The following is a 20,122-nucleotide window of genomic DNA, read 5'->3' as shown; positions in this document are numbered from 1 at the left end:
CCCAGGTGTGCCCGCCGCCCCCAGGTGTGCCAGCACGTGACTGCCGTGATTGGCAGTTGGCCCGAGTAGGAAGCCTCCACGTGACCGCCCTCCCCTGCTGGCTCGCCAACGGAGCCCGCGCTGCTCTCACCCCACGTGTCACTGCTTGTGTCTCACGTGAAACACACACCGACGTCCCCAGCGCCCGCAGAGGAGTCACGGGAGAGGCCTCTGCGCTGGGCCCCGGAGCCCTCACCGCTAGTCTGGGTCCGGCGCGCACCCTTGGAGCGAGCACCCCGGTCAGAGCCGGGCGCCTACCTGTGAGCCGAGCGGTCCCCGTCCAGCCCGTCCTCCAGGCCTCGGCCGCTGAGCGCCTTCCAGCATCCTCTCCCCTCCTCTTCCCAAAGCCGGGCGGGAGAGCCGCTGGGCACTCTGGGAGAGCCGCTGGGCATTCTGGGAGAGCCGCTGGGCATTCTGGGATTGCCTCCGGCGGCAGGGCCACGTGACTGTCAGCTGAATTTGCATAAGAAGCAGCTGCTCAGCCCGCAGCTGGGGGGGCCTCCTCGGAGGGCTGCACGGGCCCCGGCGCTGAGCGTGAGGACGTACTGGGACGTTTGCTTTTGCTCCAGCTGCTCCCGGAAACGCTGGTGCCTGGAAGTCCTTGTCCGCGTGGGCGCTGGGCCCGCGGCCGGCGGGGCTGCTGGAAACCGGTGCCTGTTCTCTCTCCCGCAGGTGGTGTTCACGGCCAACGACTCGGGCCCGCGGCGCTACACGATCGCGGCGCTGCTCAGCCCCTACTCCTACTCCACCACCGCCCTGGTGGGCACCCCGTAGGGTGAGGCGCCTCCCGTCCGTCCGTCCATCCGTCCGACCGTCTGTCCCGTCCGCCCGAAGGGGAGGAGCAGGGCCGGCGCGCCCCGTTTTTACTACATTGGTGTTCTCACTTCACAAGCTATGCTAGCAACCCAGGCAGAGACAATAAACGTTCTTATTAAAGCACTTCTCCTTCCGGTGGGACTTGTGTTTTTTATTTCCTTACTGTACTCTAAAAAATTCCAAATTGTACAGGGAAGTACAGGAACCCAAAAAAGTCTCTGGCCAAACTCTGAGGGATACCTATATTTCCATTGTCTCTCTTTCTTTTTCTTTCTTTTGTTCTTTTCCTGTGTGTTTTTTTAAATCTTTATTGTGAAAGTATTACATAGCCCGCCCCCTCCCCATTGACCTCTTCTAACTTACCCCGCCCCGCCTGCCCCAGGCCTTCACCACCCTGTTGTCTGTGCACGGGTTGTGCATATATGCTGACAAGGTCTTTGCTTGATCTCTTCCCACCCACCCACCCTCCCCCGCCTTTCCCTCTGAGGTTCCACAGTCTGTTCCACGCTTCCATGTCTTGATCTATTTTGTTCATCAGTTTATTGCCTTTCAAGCTAAGCCCATACACAGCATGGTCAGCAGCCATCGAAAGCTCGCATTCAGAAAATGAGAGGGCTGTGCTGTCCTGCAGCCGTGGGTGAGCAGCAAAAGACACGTCCTCAGGGCCTGCTGTTCATTCAGTGCTTTCCCTTCGAGTGTGTCCTGGTTTCAGGAATAGCTCAGCCCCACCCGGACAGACCAGCAGTGACGGGAGCCCTCTGGGCCACTCAGGCCAGCTGCACCCTCCTCCCCGGCACTAAGGGATGCTCAGAGCGCCCTCTCCACCCCTCCACTCCTGCGGGTCCAGATCCGCGTACTGAGAGGTGACTATAGAGGCCTATTCCGTGCTCTGCACGTAGGGAGTAAGATCAGTGCTTGCTTTCAAAGAGCTCCCATTCTGTTGTGAAGTTAACTGTGTCAACAGGATCTGGCAGAGTCTGGCACAAGGCACAGCATGGGTAGGAGAGGGAGCAGCAAGCGGCATGAAGAAGTCAGACTCGGAATAAATGTCATTTCCCCTGAATGCTGGTGGGTTTTCAGGTGGAAAAGCAAGGAGGTGCTCCAGGTAGAGAGAACAGAGATTGCAAGGCAAGGCCCTGGGAAACATGGTGGTAAGTTGAGGCGATAGATGGGGATTCAGAATACTGAAGTGTAGGGGGGATTACGGTGGGTGAGGTGATGCTGCTCTAACAGCCCCAGATCGCTGTGGCTCCACAAACACCAGGTTCACTTCTCACGCAGGCCGGGTCCCAGCAGAGGTGCTCGGTCTGTGACTCTCGGAGTGGCTTTCCTCCAGTGGTGACTCAGGCCCCGTTAGGTTTACTCTGTGGCTTAAAGGGATTTGAATTTGTGCGCAATCTCTAGCCAGGATGCGGCAGGAAAACTTGGGTCAGACCCCAGGCTTAGGCCTAAATGTTCATAAACAAAACAATCTTTCCATTTTCCTCCAAATTCACATCTAAAGTCCCCTAACCCGCAGACCGGAAGGAAGAAGAGAGTGTATGCATTAGCCCCTCTTGCTGAAGCGCCACACGGGACTCCCGGTGACATTTCACTCGCCAGAAATAGTTACGTGTTCTGGTTTCAGATGCACTGAGCCATGGGGTCCCTGGCTGGGAGTCACTTCTCCAAACAGCCCCACATCCTGGGGAAAAGCATTGATGTGTGTTGGTCCACAGCATCGCCACCACCGCAGGGCTGGGAGTGGAGGGAAATGAGCTGGGGAGGGGAGGGGGGTTGGAGAGCGGGGTGGGGGGCAGGGGGGCTTTTCCTGCCCCTGTTAGAGCTACAACATGGATCCCTGAATGGGAACCTTGTCAGTGGTCATCCCCCATCACGTCTCGTGCCTTCTCTCCAGCCAGGATGCATAAACGTACATAAACGTAGGCCTAAACGTACATAAACAGAACAATTTTCCCTTTTCCTCCAAGTTCACATCTAAAGTCTTGGCGTGCTCCAGCCAGCTGTGGAGAGAGAGTAAGACATTTCAAAAGAGTGGGATGTGGGTTCAGACTCTTCAACATGAACCGAGCTTTCAAATATAAGGGAGCAAAGTCAGGGCCTCTGGTTCTGTTGAGTGAGGTCAGCAGGCCCTTCCTTCTTCCATGGACATTGAGTGCCTATCCAGTGGCCATTTTTGTAAATTAAATGATCAAGTAATGGCAATTTCATAAGATTTCATCTAATACCTACCGTGAGTATATTGGTCTCTGACCTGCCTGTTTATAAAATGCTGCTTTTCCATGTGGCTGCTATTACATCGCTATGGATTTTTATTGCCCAAGCAGTTTGAAAACATGAAACTTTCATTTACACATGTGTCAGAATTGACTTTAACTTCCCGACCTCCACTTCCTGTTGCTATCAGCAAACTTAATTGTTGTCCATTGAAATCAACTCAGTTTGCGTTCCTGTTTAATGCCCGGCCTTCCCCTCCTTCCTGCCTCTCATCCGCCCTCTGCAAGCTGTGCAGTAGCATCTTGGCACCAAATGAAATGTGCTTTCTGCTTCCTGCTGGTTCTCTGTCCAGGCTGCTACCACTGAAACGCTCCTTTTCTCCTTTGTCCTTTGTTGTTATGTGTTTGTATCCTGGCTTATGCCCTTTCGTGGCCACTGTTATGGGTTGAGTTGTGTCCCCTATAAAGATATTTTGAAATCCCAACACCTCATATCTGTGATTGTGACATTATTTGGAAAGTGTCTTAGCGGATGTAGTTAGTGAACATGAGGTCATGCGGGTGGGCTCTACGCCCATAGGACTGGGTCCTCAAAGTGGGAAAAGGCAGACACAGACACACAGGGAGAAGGCCACGTGATCGAAGAGGCAGAGGACGCAGCAACGAGCCAAGAGCATCAAGATGAACAGAAGGACGCCCCCCTACAAGTTTCAGAAGGAGTGTGGCTCTGCTGACACCTTGATTTTGAACTTCTAATTTCCAGAACAGCAAGACAATAAATTGCTGTTACTCTAAGCCACCTAATGTGTGGTACTTGCAGCCCTGGGAAACTAATAAACCTCCTATGGGAGTCTTCAGCATTTAATCTTGGGTTTGTATCTTCGCCATTCTGAATGTCAAGTTCACATTTAATATTTATTTGTATTCCTTTTTTTTTTTACTTAGCAATGCTGAAGATATTGTCTTATGTTTATTGGCCAATTGAACCTCTTTTGGGAACAATATGTCTACATCATTTAGCCATATTCTACAGGGTTTTTTTTTTTTTATTTAATACTAGAGGCCTGATGCACAAAATTCGTGCAAGGGGCTCAGCCCTCGAAGCCACTCGCAGCTCCTCCCAGCCTCAGCCAGCCCTCACAGCCCTGGCAACCTTCTGGACTGTCGTTCTGCTGTTTGGTCTAATTAGCATATTAGCTCTTTATTATATAGGATTCTAATCTTACAGATAACACAAGTTGTACTTGAAAAGTAGATGTGACCAATGGAGGAGTAGTTAAGTTGTCGAAAACTACATCAGCCAAGAAAAATCATGGGCATGGAGGGGGTGGAATTTGGGATGGCTACTTTAGGTTCAGGCTGCAGAATCAGTGAGTGCTGGGTTTGGGAGGCTTTGGGGGATAAGAAAGCTGAGATACAGAAAGTGAAGGATTTGCTCAAAGCCACGCCGAAAGCGTTGGAAAGCCCCGAGAGGCAGAGGGTAAACAGATTTGTCACAGGAGTCTGTCACTGGGCTCCTGGTTGATCTGGACAGTGAGGAACTGCTCGCTGAAGCCTGGCAATAGTGATGGATGCCAATGAGGAGATCCTGCCAATAACACTAGCGGCCTTGGTGGCCCCCAGTCAGCCCTACTCTCTTTGCCCGGAAGATAAATATGTTAATGAATCCCATTCAAGGCCTTTCACACTAATCAGAAACAGAGGCATCCCTTCCTTCCGCACAGCCAGAGGGATCTTCATCATGTTTTATCCATTTCCCGGGACCTCAGGAGAAGAGTGTGGCTAAAAATGTCACCCTGTGATGGAGGGATAAATCAGAGAAGAGCTGTGAGGATGAGTGCTGTTTCAGCTTGGGGTGGCCATGGTACCTACGGTCAAACGCAAGTCTAGGGGTTGCTGTGATGGTCTTTTCAGACATTAACACTCCCCCCAGCTCTGTTGAGATGTAAATGACATAAAAATCAAACCAGTTTTCAACCTCATACCTTGGAACTTGGCATTGTCTATACACAGATGGGCAGAAAACAAGCCTCACTAATACTAAAATTCTTCCTGCTATTTGGATACACCTGTTAAATAAGGAAATCTGGAGCATTTGCGCCTTAAGTTGTATTCTGTCCACAGAGGTAGCCCTTCCTGGGGATTTTTATTTCTCACCCAAACCCTCAGTTTTTGTTTTTAATGTATTTTTGTTGATTTCAGGGAGGAAGGAAGAGGGAAAGAGAGATAGAAACATCAATGATGAGAGAGATGTCTCCTGCACACACCACCTCCCCCACCCCCGCCCCCAACTAGGGATCAAGCCTGCAACACAGACATGTGCCCTGACCTGGAATCGAACTATGACCTCCTAGTTCATAGGTCGATGTTCAACCACTGACCACAGCAGCCGGCCCAAACTCTCCGTTTTACAGCCTATTCCTTCCTTTTACTTCACAGTTCAGAGAACACCCCCTCCCTCAGCACCATTACTTCTTACTGCCTTTCAACATGGAAATAAGCTTAGAACCAATTCCCTTTCCCCGGCTCTCCATTCTCTGTGGGTTAGAACTGCCCAGTTCATATAAAGCCAAGGCAGATAGATGGTTATCCATCCCTGGCAATCAATGCAGACGCCGGAGGTCTGTTCCGGAGCCACTGTCAGCAGCGAGGAGAGAGGGTGACAGGCAGGCTGCTCAAATAACCACTTGAGTTGGGGAGCTTCCCTGCTCAGCAGCCCCCCACGGCTGTCGCTCCACGGATGTCACTCCCCAGAGGCCAGAGGTTGTGAGCTGGGCCTAAGACTCGATGTGGAGATGCAGGGTGGCTTGGGGAGAGTCCTCCGAGGCTGGGATGATGAGGACGCACGCTGGCTGAAGGCACTCTACTCCACCGCCTCCCCTCGGCATGTGCCCTTGGGAAGCATGTTGGAATAAACCTCCGAGCATCTGGGAGACGGTGTCTAGCCCACAGCTCAGTCAATGCTTTCTCCACGGATGGTGATGGGGGCTCTGAGCAGGCGAGGAGTTCTCCTCTGAGCCCTGGCCAGCCCTTGGGTTCACTGGGAGGTGTCCCCTCACACAGACGCTGAGACCTGGCACCAGGACCCCCAGCAGACAGGAACCGGGCCCGTGGTTGGGAAGCACGGGGAGCCTGCCAGCTCCAGGAATAACGTCCCCATGTTCAGTGCCAGCCTCTGGGCCCTAGCGCTGACTTCAAGACCTGAGTCACCGAGGACGTTTAAAAATAGAGTCTATTAAAATGGCCTGAGATCAACCAAAGGACTTGTATGCATGCATATGAGCCTAACCAATGGGCACAGACACCAGGGGCTGAGGGCATGAGTGTGCACTCTATTGTCTCAGAGAAAAGCAAACAAACAAACAAACAAAAAACATAAAAAACAGAAGCTATACTCTAAGGCAGTGGTTCTCAACCTTCTGGCCCTTTAAATACTGTTCCTCATCTTGTGACCCAACCATAAAATTATTTTTGTTGCTACTTCATAACTGAAATCTTGCTACTGTGATGAATCGTCATGTAAATATCTGATATGTGGGATGGTCGTAGGCGACCCCTGTGAAAGGGTTGTTCGACCGCCAAAGGGGTCGCGACCCACAGATTGAGAACCGCTGCTCTAAGGGTTACAACAGAAAAAGCTTCATTTAACAAAGACTTGAACTCCCATTCAGGATGCCCAATAAGGGGTTAATTTCCAAAATATACAGGGAACTCATACAATTTAACAAAAGAAAGGCAAACAATCCAATTAAAAAATGGGCAAAGGACCTAAATAAACACTTCTCCAAAGTGGACATACAAAAGGCCAAGAGACATGAAAACATTCGCAAAGTCACTAATCATCCGAGAGATGCAAATCAAAACAACAATGAGGTACCATCTCACACCTGTCAGAATGGCTATCATCAACAAATCAACAAAGGACAAGTGCTGGAGAGGATGCGGAGAAAAAGGAACCCTCGTGCACTGCTGGTGGGAATGCAGACTGGTGCAGCCATTGTGGAGAACAGTATGGAGTTTCCTCAAAAAGTTAAAAATGGAACTCCTATTTGACCCAGTGATTCCACTTCTAGGACTATATCCCATGAAACTGGAAACACCCATCAGAAAGGATATAGGCAACCCTATGTTCATAGCAGCACAATTCACAATAGCTGATATTTGGAAACAGCCTAAGTGCCCATCAGCAGATGAGTGGATTAAAAAACTGTAGTACAGCTACACAATGGAATACTATGCTGCTGTAAAAAAGAAGGAACTCTTACCATTTGCAACAGCATGGATGGATCTGGAGAGCATTATGCTAAGCAAAATAAGCCAATCACGGAAAGATACGTATCACATGATCTCACTCATATGTGGAATCTAATGAACAAAATAAACTGATGAGCAAAATAGATCCAGAGACATAGAGGCATGGAACAGACTTTCAAACCTCAGAGGGAAGGTGGGGAAGGGTGGGAAGAGATCAACCAAAGAACTTGTCTGCATATATGCATAACCCATGGGCACAGACAATAGTATTAGGAAGGCCTGGGGGGGGGGGGGGAGGCAGGCTAGAAGAGATCGATGGGGAAAAAAGGTGTATTACTTTCAACAACAAATAATTTTTTTAATTAAAAATAAATAAAAAAACAATTTTAAAATATTAAAAAAAGAAGTGCCAGCTGAAGGTGAAATAGAAATGGTTCTTGCCCTCAGTCACCTCACCTCACTCAGGCGACCTTGATGTTTGAACACGATTGATTATAGTTTGTAACTTTGACCGACATCATCAAAATTGATTTTAATGAGGTCAAAATTCTTTCTAAAAGGGAAATGTAGTGTCTCAACGAGGGCCCTTTGGTTTAAGATTGCGTGCTCAGTCCAGCTAACTGGAATGGCCAAGGGCTCCGTTAAGGGTGTGTACAGATCTCACGGGACCTGAAGGGCAGGGACACGCTGGGCTCCCGGAGCTGGGCCTGGAGAGCCAGCAGGAACTGAAGTCACAGCCTCTCTATCTCTGGGCTGCTTGATTCTCCAGGTGAGTCCTCTCATTCTCTTTGCAGATTCTCTGCTCACTGAACCGTAAGGGAGGGAGCTTGGGTTTAGCTCCTCCCCGCCCCAACCCCAGAAGGTAACCCCCTCAGTCCCTGGTCCCTCCACGTTGCTGAGAATCTGGCCAGCTTCGTGGGCCCACTCTGTGCTCTCTCTGGCCGACCCCTGTGGCCAGGGGGGCCGGGGTGTGCGGGAAGGGCCACGGGCAGAGGGTGGTCATTACCTTCCCACGTCAACAATACAAAGTAAACTATGTTAAAAAAAAAAAAAAAGGGACATTTACATGCAAACACGGAATTAGGGACATTTACATGATTCAGCAAGAAAGTGACTACACAGGAAGGTCATCATTAGGGAATGAAGAACAAACACACTAAACATTGGCTCTCTTTTGTCCAAACAATGTAAAATTTTGTTTAAAATGGACGTAAGGGTTCGTTTAAAATTTAATTTGAAACACTGACACGGCTCCAGTTGCTAACTACTACCCCCCCCCCCCACACACACACACCCCTACACACCTCCCCCACCAAGGCCACCATTTGCATTCGTTTCTGGTTTGGCCTGCTAGTCACTCTTTGGTAAAAAAGAAGCACATACACGTTTTTATTTCCACTTCTTTCATTCACAAGAAGCAGCACGTTATGTAGTGTGTGAACCTTATTTCCCACAGGACAGCATTAGCCTGGAAGCTAACGGGAGCATGGAACTCATGCCTCCTTCCCACATGGCCGTGGAGGGCTCCCCATAGTGTGGGGGTGAACAGAGCCTATTCAGCCGGCTCCCCTAGACACACTCAGGAGCTTCCATTTGTTGCTCCTGCAAACAAAGCCTCCATGAATAAACGCGTGCCCATGTTGCTTCAGATCTGTAGAGACGTGTCTTTAGGGTAGAAGCCTAAGGAGGGATTTCTGGGACAGAGCATACCTGCCTGGGTCATCTTGTTGACTACTGCTCAGTTCCTCCCTTCGTATGAGCACTTGAGCTGTGCAACCTCACCGAGAGTCGCGGTGAAATTCTGGGGTTTTTGCTAATCTGATAGGCCAGAATGGGCACTTCAATGTAATTTTAACCTGTATGTGTCTCATTGTGAGTGGAGCTGGTCACCTTTCATACAGGACTCTTTGCCTCTTTTTAAAAATATATATTTTATTGATTTCAGAGAGGAAGGGAGATAGAAACATCAATGATGAGAGAGAATTATTACTCAGCTGCCTCCTGCACACCCTGCATTGGGGATGGACCCTGCAACCCGGGCATGTGCCCTGACCAGGAATCAAACCGTGAACCTCCTGGTTCATAGGTCGACGCTCAACCACTGAGCCACACTGCTGGCTGGGCTCTTTGCTTCTTTTTAAATTAAATGTTTCCGTTTGAAGTAATGTAAACTCACATGCTGTTGTAAGAAATAATTCAGAGATCCCTGTACCTTTCCCCAGCCCCCCTCCCCAAGGTAACATCATACAATGTTATAGTGCAATGTCACACCCACCATAGGGACATCGATAGGCAGCATACAGCACAGTTCCTTACCTTTCTTTTCATGGGACCTTTTTCATGTGGAAAACATAAACACAACAACAATGAAAAACCCAGATAACCCCAAAAAAGTTCCCAAGAGAAAATAATTACACCATCACACAAAGTCTTCAGAATATTATATTTCATAAAAGACAATGATAAAAAAGTACAAACATTTCCATGAGCAGCAAAAAAAAAAAAAAAAAAGAATACAAGAAATGAATAGCATTTAATTCAGTGCATTTTATGTAAAAGCCTTTCGGATCTTAATAAATAAGTGAGTCTTAAGTACACTTTCTCTTTCTGATAAACACCACTATGGCCATTTTAGTTCTCTCAACTGGCAAACTTGCAATAAATCTTGAGTGCTAATGTGAAAAAAAAGATACATAGAGAAATATAAGACAGACAAGCAAACACCAAATAAAACAACACAAACTCTGCTTTCTCTCATATGTAGCCTGCAAAAAGAGGGAGAATATTGTATTGACTTTTCCATTTTGTTTTAAAGTGGGTATTAATCTCTTGGCTGGAAAAGAAGTATAAGCTAGTTTCTAATATGTAATTTTGTATTTACGTAATATTGTAAGTAAGGTTTTCTTACTGAACACCTTTTCCCAAAATACTAACAAAAATTTAATATTTTAAAAAATATTCGTTTAACCTTAATTTTTGGCAAAATTTAAATGACTATCTTCACGATGACTTTGATATAATGTTATAGCAAATGTGAACACTTTTCCTTTTTCTACAAATAGACCCATTAGCCCGGCCAGTGTGGCTCAGTGGTTTGGTTGAGCATCGATCTATGAACCAGGAAGTCACAGTTCAATTACCGGTCAGAGCACATGCCGGGTTGCAGGCTGGATCCCCAGTAGGGAGCGTGCAGGAGGCAGCTGATCAATGATCCTCTCACATCATTGATGTTTCTCTCCCTCTTCCTTCCTCTATCTGAAATCAATAAAAATATACCTTAAGAAAATAGGCCCATTGATCACTGTTACTTTGTCCAGTTGAAGGCACTATATAACTTTCCCAGCAGTGCCAGAGGGATTTATAATAACTCTTATGTCCACATATGTATGCTTCTTGATTTTGAGATTAAGAAATACAATGATTAAGTTATCAGAGGGTGTCTTCATTTTACACTTGCCTGACTTGATTTGTTTAGAAATGAAGTAGTGCTTTTTCCGTAGACATACCTAGCATCCCACCTGACAGAGTAGGTAAGAACACATGTTCACTAATACATCCACCAAACAAAAAGGTTTACAATATATGTGTTAGTCTTGTGGAATAGATTTATTTTCCGATAATAAAGGTTAATTGGGCAAAACTCTGCCACTTTTATTGAAAGATATAAATGATTACAGGCAAAAAGCAATTTTAAGTCTGCAGGGAAAAAACAGTAAAAACAAACAAAAGACAAAAAGCGAACTGGTAAGATGTTTTTCACAGAACGACATGCCATATTCAAAACTGAAAAAAGCAAAATATTCATGGCCCACAGCTAAAACAAAAATTACTATTAGACTTAATCCAAAAAAATAAGGCAGATACTAGTAGAACTGAGTTCTCTTGAAATTATAAAATGTATATCAAAATAAAACGATTCCAAAATTTGGGCAGCTCCACATTAAAAAAATATATGATTTCCTAATAAGACTCCAAAACAGTCCTAATTACCCCAACTAAAGTATTTTTAATTATTTTATGGATTATGTTCCTATGCCCCAACTATCTTGTTAGTGATCAACAAATGGTAACTTCCTAATTTACTTTCTTCCATTTCATTGAATTAAACAACTACATTGACTATGAGAGACAGCAAATGAACAGATAGACAAATTAAGAACACATTGACTTTCAGCAGTTTGATTATTCACTACTTTCAGTACAAGCAAAAAAAAAAATTAGAGACAAATATTTTGGAAATATTTCTAAGAAAAAAAATGTGGGAAAACTCTGTTTTGTATCATAACAGAGAGCTATCGGTTTTCTAAAAGTACAAGAAATTCACTTATTTTGCGATTTGGTTAGTGATCATTTGTGTTACCAATATTGCCATAGAAAACGCCAACTTCAAAAGTTAAATTTACAACCTGAGATAAATACCATATTTCTATTTCAGGTGAACAATCTATGAGTCAACTGTTACCCACACATCTCTCAAATACAGATTTCTATTGTTCGTCATTGTTGTTAAAGATTCACTGTATAGATAAACAATTTTTTTGTTTTAAATTTGTGAAAATACCTTAAGATATTTAACGAATCTTTGGTTAACAATAATTGATAATTTTCAAAGTAAAAATACTGTTTGGTTTTGCCATAAAAACTTCATCCAAACTTAAGATAAAGTAATATACTTAATGTCAGGTAATAAGACCTGTTTTCTGAGACGTGCCTTATAACATCAACATATTTAGATAGCTGATTATGTGTTAGGATATAATTCTATTAAATTATGCTTTCAGTGAGGAAATTTTAATAATTAACACCAGAGATGTAATTTCTTAAAAGTGAAAAAAAAATACAATTTGAATGAAATTGGGCAAGATTAAAAAGAATCCCTTCCAAACTTGAATTCTATGAGTCTGAGAATTAAACTTAAAATAAAATTTATTTTCTACCTACTAAGCATTTATCTTCATAAAAATATAACATTTCATTTCTTATCTAATAGTATAATTCATTTGTATATTATAGGTACTATTGGGTTTTCCATATAACACATTCTTTAAAAAAATTGTTTTGATTTTTTTTCAAACTAAAAAAATTTTTGGCTCCTCTGAACTGGAAATAATAAAAGTGCTATTCACTATTAACCAAAACAAACAAACAAACAAACAAGTGTACAAACACACACAACATTGGGAACATTTTTTGAGGCACAAAATCCCTGACACTTAACACCAGAGGTACATGAAAAGCATTTAACATGAGGAGGTCCTTGATCTCATGTCACACCATAACTTTTAAGATTTTTTCTTGGCATTAGCCATGCAATATGCATAAACATTACGGTTGTGATTTAGCAAAATCTGATGAGACTGCAAGCAAGGAAAAAAACAGGCCATCCTGGCAGGAAGAAAAGCGGCTTAAGCCGTTTCTTCTACCCTCAGGGCCCTAGGGAAGCTGACTTCTCCCCACACAGAGGCTGAAGGTCTAAAGCTCAACACTAGTATAACAGCTTACTGTAGTCACTGGCTGTCAATTATTGACAGTTCCTTCATGTCACACAAGGGTTAGCCTTTGTCCAGTCTCATAAACGTACACTGTTTGTTCCATGCAAATAAAAAATGTTTATAAAAGCCCAATAAAGGCATAAGCCATTACATGCAACACACCTTATTGTTCAACAATTTCAACACATCAGTGTACATCCCCTATGTACAAAACAGGTTTCCACAGAAATAAAGCATTCTCTTGAGTTAAATTATAGATTTCCGTATAAAAATGTCTTCCTTTGCAGGGTGCTCTTAACCTCCAGTCTTAGCGATGGCACCTGGTCTCTGGAGCGCTCGCTGGGGGGGTTGGGGGGGGCGGGTCTCGGGATGGGAGGAAGGAGGCTGCTGTAGGCAACCCCACACTGTGGTCACTGAGGACTGCCGGCTCCTCTGCATAACGGGCCCAGGACACGTCCATCCACTGACCTCCTTCAAGAGCGCACCCTGAGTTTATGATCAGCATTGCAGTCTAGGTTGCCATGACAGTGACTTCTTCAATAGTCTTCGATTGGAGCCAACTCTGGCGTGAGGTTCACGGAGATGTTTGTATACAGCCTGTCCACCAGGATGGTGGGCTCGTAGATTAAGTTGTTCAGCCCGTCGATGTACTGGCGCTCCTTCGAATACCTCAGCAGCTTGTATCTAGGGTGTTGGAGAGAAAAAGGAAAAGTAACAGAATGCTCAAGGTCATCCTTATGAATGAAAGCACTTAATGCTCTATACAATTGCTGGTTCTCAAACATAATGAAACACCTCCCTACACCATCGTTCTCAGTGAGCATTATTACGAGGCTTAAAATGCCACCTGAAAAAATGACTCTGCACCCTTATGACCCAGACACCCTTAAGGGGAAAAATGTGTTGTGTTTTTGGCTAAGAAAATCCTTTTTTAGTATAACTAGTTAACTGGGCTCTTTAATAGAACATAAATATATGTGTGTGTGCGGATATATGTATATTCTTCAAAACAAGCACAAAAATGCTTTACTTCTATATAAAAAATGACATCGACAGAAAATGCCCTTGGGGAGGTTTTCTGGGTACAACGTGTATTTTAAAGCTTTCACACATTGAATAATTCTGGAACGTGGTCTCTGAAGATGATATTAAACTTACCGTCCTAAAAACTGGACTTCACCCCGATGATGGTGAGGAATGGATTTGTATTTTCCCAAGTCTCCCTCGGGCCTCGTTACATTATACCCAGCATAGTGAACCCTGCAATACCACACATGCAAATGAAACATAAAGAGAGAACATCTGACACAAACACTGATGATCTGAGTTCAATTTAAAATGCAAAAGAATGCTCGAATGGGGTGTTGTCAATAATTTCAGAAGGCCCTCTTGGGGGGGGGGGGTGGAGGGAGAAACACAAAGCAGGATTTAGGAATCTCAAAACTTTTCCATCCCAAAGCATCTTTTCTTGGGATAGCAAAGTACAAGTTACCTAATACAAAGAAAAGTTAGAGGAGCTCTGCTACTGAACTGTTCGTACAGCCACATACCTGTTCCAAAGGTCATCGTCTTCTCCTCCCCACCCCCAGAAGGCGTTAGGAAAGCCGTTGATCTTCCTAAACTGCGCCACGGTCAGTCCACTTACACCACCAAAGAACTCTTTATATGGAAGACTAAAAACAAAGCAGAGCAGAGCATCCTAAAAATAAAACCAGGACAGGGCGGCGCATGAAATCAAGCCTTCGGTCTTCCGTGTGCCTTGTGAAACAGACCGCTGCTTCCCAAATAATTATGTTGATTCAATCATATTCTGGGAAATGGAAAGTAGCCCCAGATACAAAACACTTCTACATTTTAGTGAAACACACACACCTGAATGTGTTTGTTACAGAAAACACGTGTGGGAATTGACATTTGATATTTAGAATTGTTACTTTATAATACTAAAAACCTGGTGTTCAAAAATTATTTTTACAGCAAAGTGAACTTAATTAAACCTACCAATAGCTGTCGATTGGAGGTTAGATGTTGCTAAGCTAATAAAATTTTCTACATTAATAAAATGTAACTCTAAATGCATTAGTTATTATATAGACCAGGACACATGTATATTAGTAAAGACAAGTCTAGTATTTAATTTTAAGATGACAAGCTGCCTATACCTATAATATTTCTGTTTGGATTACAGCCCCAAAATACTCATTAATATTTACAAACACATTTATTTTTAATGCACTAATATTTAGAGAAATTATTTTTTATTAAGATATAACTGACATATAACATCGCATTACTTTTAGGTGTTTAACAGATATATGTATATATTGTGAAATAATTATCAAAATAATTCTAGTTAACATCACCGTAGATAGTTAGAAAACTCTTTCTTTTCTTGTGATGAGGATCTACTCTCTTAGGAACTTTCAGATACTCAATAGAGCAGTGATGGCGAACCTTTTGAACTCAGCATGTCAGCATTTTGAAAAACCCTAACTTAACTCTGGTGCCGTGTCACATATAGAAATTTTTTGATATTTGCAACCATAGTAAAACAAAGACTTATATTTTTGATATTTATTTTATATGTTTAAATGCCATTTAACAAAGAAAAATCAACCAAAAAAATGAGTTCGCGTGTCACCTCTGACACGCGTGTCATAGGTTCACCATCACTGCTCTAGAGTATTGTTAACTCTAGTCCCCATGCTGTCCGTTACATCCCGGAACTGATTCATCTCAGAATTGGAGCTTGGACCTTTGACCCCTTTCACCCACTTCACCGCCCACGCTCCCACCCCCAACGCCCCCCCACCCCCACCCCGCAACCTCTAGCAACCACCATTCTGTTCCCTGTATTTATGAATTCGGTTTTTTTAGATTCGACATATAAGTGAAATTACACAGCATTTGTCTTTCTCTGACAAATGGCTATATTCTTAAATTTGGATTTTACTTTCCTTACCTTTCCCTAACTCACAGTGCAAGGACTTTGTCTAAGTTATTCATTTACACGTAGACTGGATTGCTGAGACTGAGGTAGCACCCCTAGACTTGTAGACCTGAATCATCATTCTGGCCCCAAATGTGCGACTGGGCGCAGCATGCTGGAGCCATAGGAGGGCCGGGCAGAAAGCACACCGTGCCTGGCACCTGAAAACCAAGCTGAAGGCAATCTGGCTGGAACCACAGCACAGTGGCCTCAGAGAAAGGGAGAAATACGTCACTCTTTTGTTGAAGAAACTCTTGCCCCGTTCCCTGTGGGGAGCAGGGCTGTCTGCCGGCCAGGACGACTGAGCGGGCAGCAGAGAAAGCAAGCGTGGCTCTAGCCTGGGCCAAAAGGCATCCCAGACAGCAACAGCAACATGTACCCCAAAGACAAACCAGGGCGTCCCAGGTGACCTCAGGGGGCTCACATGGGGGAGTTAGGATTCTCGTAATAACACTGGGTGGGGTTCAAGAGGCTCAATAAGCATGTAGGGCACATTTGTGTTTCCCGCACCAGTTGGATTATCCTCGCCCAGGCGAGTGGTCTGGGAGGATCCTGAGATCCGTGGATAGGTTAGATGTGCGTGTGCGTGCGTGTGTGTGTGTGTGTGTGTGTGTGTGTGTGTGTGTAGGTGTGTTTGTTGACATGTCTGAATTGGCAAGCACTTTAATTCCATTTATTGTTCTGCTTAAGGGGAAACAGCCAACTGGACTATACCCAGAATGGGTAAAGACTAGATGAAATGAAGGCACAATAGACTGAAGAATGGAAAACGGAAGTTCAACAAGCCAAAGTCCAGTCATGTTTATCTTACACCATCCACAGGGGAAGACACCAACTGAGGCCTTAGCTCTCTGGCCGGAGCCCTCCGAGGGTGGGCATCCCGCTGGGCACAGGGGCTGCCTCCAGCTGCGTCCAGGGCTGAAGGCCCCGCTACCTGCCAGTCCCTGACCGGCCTCCACCTCCCTGAGCTGGCATTCCCACTTCTATCCAATCTTCCAAGATGCCTACCAACCCCAGGTTTAGTCTAGGTAGATATGAATATTTTATTCATGAGAAATTAGTATTTTCAAGTCAAAAGAGATCATTCAGAATTCTTAGTGTATATGACCTGTATGATATTCTTCAGTGAAAACCAATCACACTGAATCCAATCTGACTCTAGCAGGCTGACCCAAATGGCTCCAGAAGCGCTGAGCGCCAGATCCGGAACCTGAATGACCCTCCCAGGTAACGCCTGACTTGGAGTTCAGACGCTGTGGTATTAGGGAAAGGCTGTCTTATCATCACAACCAGCGAACGAGCAAAAGCCATTCTTTTCCGGTTTTAGTGCCGTTTCTCCTGGTTGGGTCACTGCCCCTCTCTACTCTGTAGTCGGGCAGCAGGCAAGCCTGTGGTACAGGAATCGCCTCCCCTATTCCGGTGGTTTTCTCTCCTCTCCACTTCCACGAGCCAATGAAAATCGTGGTGTCTTTCCCGGAGTAGACTGGCATGCTTTAATGTCAATGTAAGTTTCCGTCACGCAGCCCACTGAATGGGAGAATGTGTTTGCCAATGATACATCTGATAAGGGCTTAATATCCAAAATTTATAAAGAATTCATATAACTCAACACCAAAAACACACACACAATCCAATTAAAATTGGGCAAAGGACCTGAATAGACACTTCTCCAAAGAGGACATATGGAAGGCCAAGAGACATATGAAAAGATGCTAATCAGCAAAAAATGTAAATTAAAACAACAATGAACTATCACCTCACACCTGTCAGAATGGCTGCCATCAATAAATCAACAAACGCTGGCGAGGATGTGGAGAAGAGGAAACCCTCGTGCACTGCTGCTGGGAATGCAGACTGGTGCAGCCACCGTGGAGAACAGTATGGAGTTTCCTCAAAAAATTAAAAATGAAACTCGCCGAAACCGGTTTGGCTCAGTGGATAGAGCGTCGGCCTGCGGACTGAAGGGTCCCAGGTTCGATTCCGGTAAAGGGCATGTACCTGGGTTGTGGGCACATCCCAGTAGGAGGTGTGCAGGAGGCAGCTGATCGATGTTTCTCTCTCATCGATGTTTCTAACTCTCTATCTCTCTCCCTTCCTCTCTGTAAAAAATCAATAAAATATATTTTTAAAAAAAAATGGAACTGCCATTTGACCCACTTCTGGGTTTACATTCCAAGAAACCCAAAACACTAATTCAAAAGAATATATTCATGCCTGTGTTCATCGCAGCATTATTGACAACAGCCAAGATAGGGAAGCAACCCAAGTGTCCAAAACATACAAGTGAATAAAAAAGTTGTGGTCCAGATGCACAACAAAATATCCCTCAGCCATAAAAAAGCACAAAGTCTCACAATTTGCAACAGCATGGATGGACCTAGAAGGCATTATGCTAAGTGAAATCAGTCAGAGCAAGACAGACACGGTGTGACTTCCCTTACCTCTGGAATCTAAACAACAATATAAACAAACAAATAAAACAAAAACAAAGTCACAGATACAGATAACAAGCTGATGGCGGCCAGAGGGGAGGGGGATTCGCAGGACTGGGTGAGAAAGGTGGAGGGACTGAGAAGTATAAACTGGTAGATACAAATAGTTGTGGGATGTACAGTGCAGCACAGGGAATACGGCCCATAATATTGCAGTAACTTTGTATGGTGCCAGGTGGGGACTGGAAATACCAGGGGGACCACTTAGTAAAGTATCTGATTGTCTAACTACGACGCTGTACACCTGACACTAATAGAATACAGAATAATGTTCACTGTAAACTGTAATTGAAAAAAATATAAAAGTTACTGTCACAGCTCCAATGACTGTCTGCATTTCAAGGTATTTCCGGTTTTTTATTATTAAAAGCTGAGGATCCACAGCTTAGAAAGAAGAGAGGACCCTCCCTGCGCTGAGATGTCCCTGGAGAAGGGGTCGCAGACGGAGGCAGCGGGGGCTCTCACCCACACGGCAGGCCCACCGTGGCGACCACACGGCAGCCCCATGGACGGGCCCTGTTCCTCCAATGAACGGGGAAGCCAACTGCCAAGCACAGGTAACGGCAACCCCTCTAACTGTGAAAACCAGAAGATACACCCACACTTGCTCGGCTGTGGAAGCCGGGCTCCTGCCCCCTCCCCACCGATGTCTGCAGGAGGGAGAAGCTGATGGACACGCAACTCTAACCCAGGCTCCCTGTGCGGACAGACGGGCTGGGACTGAAGACGCTCCTGGGCTTGGCACAGTCCCAGAGGCGGACATGTATGACGATTCCGTGTCGGAGACAAGGTTCTGCAGGAAGGCCACCCGGCATCCGGAAGACGGCCCAGTACTTACATGTACATGTATTTGTCCAGCTTCGCTGCAAAATGCCGAGGCATCTCTCCGCAGCCGTAGTAGTTGCGGTCGTTTTCGGGCAGGTGGTCCACGTCGTGGAAGATCACGCAGTCCCACGCGCGGTCCCGCGTGGCCTCCCGGAAGCCCACGTTGAAGAGCATGGCGCGGTTGAAGGGCTGTGAGCCGGTCTGCACGGGAGAGAAACAGAGAGGCCACGCGGGCCGGGTCGCCTGGCTTTTCTCCCAAGTTTCCTAACGCGGTGCCTCATGGCCAGATAATAAGCACATCGGAATCAGCAGCTACAATAGTCAACACACCCCAGGGTTTTCAAACGCCCATTTAAACTTACAGGCATTATTTCATGCTCTGGTAAATTACAAGACGTCATTATCTAGCCCACGGGTGAGCAACACATTCACAGGATGACAGCATTCCTGCTTCTGTTATACGTCAAATATCAGGATGTAGGTTACTTAGGAGTTTCTGTTGCTCACATCTGTTCTTTTCTTAGATGTCTTCTATTCCCTCCAGGGTCTCCATTTTTTATATTTTTACGCTCCCTTTTGTTCAATCGATTTTGTCTCCACAGGTTAACCAGGTAACTTTGGGGGGGGCGGGGAGGAGGGAGGAGTGCTGCACAGAGGCGCTGAAAAGCCGAGGGCACGGCGCCTCTGTGTGTGAGGCTGGTGGCAAACCTCTCACCTCCAACACACACACCGCACATACACCACGCGTGTGCGTGAGCAAACCCCTACACTGAACCAAAGCCACACCCGCCCCTCGGCTGCTGTGCTACACGCCCAGGCTCAGCCAGGGGCGAGGCCCCTGCGCAGGACAAACCCGGCAGCACTGTTCCCTGGTCTCCACTGTTCACGCCGCACCCCACTCCCCAGCAGATAATGTCATTTGGAAAGCCATGTCGCCCACACCCAACCACTGCTCACCTCCTCCCACCGCAGCCACGTCAGCATCCTTCCTACCTGGAC

At 45.6% G+C, this 20,122-nt stretch overlaps 2 protein-coding genes across 2 annotated transcripts in view; one reads left to right on the top strand and one right to left on the bottom strand.

Annotated features, from left to right (window-relative positions):
* Nucleotides 1-981, top strand: part of TTR (transthyretin) — a 6,567-nt gene extending 5,586 nt beyond the window's left edge. Inside the window, exon 4 of the mRNA XM_006091671.3 lies at nucleotides 712-981. Coding sequence (XP_006091733.1) covers nucleotides 712-813 — 102 coding nt within the window. The 3' untranslated portion in view covers nucleotides 814-981. The remainder of the gene's footprint in view (nucleotides 1-711) is intronic.
* A 9,931-nt stretch (nucleotides 982-10,912) lies between these two features.
* Nucleotides 10,913-20,122, bottom strand: part of B4GALT6 (beta-1,4-galactosyltransferase 6) — a 53,205-nt gene continuing 43,995 nt past the window's right edge. The window contains exons 6-9 of the mRNA XM_006091670.3: nucleotides 19,137-19,324; nucleotides 14,368-14,490; nucleotides 13,976-14,077; nucleotides 10,913-13,501 (exon numbers count right to left, since the gene is read on the bottom strand). Of these exons, the coding sequence (XP_006091732.1) occupies nucleotides 13,354-13,501; nucleotides 13,976-14,077; nucleotides 14,368-14,490; nucleotides 19,137-19,324 (561 nt within the window). The 3' untranslated portion in view covers nucleotides 10,913-13,353. The remainder of the gene's footprint in view (nucleotides 13,502-13,975; nucleotides 14,078-14,367; nucleotides 14,491-19,136; nucleotides 19,325-20,122) is intronic.

This window comes from Myotis lucifugus, unplaced genomic scaffold (assembly GCF_000147115.1).
Source record: "Myotis lucifugus unplaced genomic scaffold, Myoluc2.0 scaffold_93, whole genome shotgun sequence".
Taxonomy (NCBI): domain Eukaryota; kingdom Metazoa; phylum Chordata; class Mammalia; order Chiroptera; family Vespertilionidae; genus Myotis; species Myotis lucifugus.
Note: the sequence above shows the minus strand (reverse complement) of the source record. Positions and strands in the feature narration are given on the sequence as shown.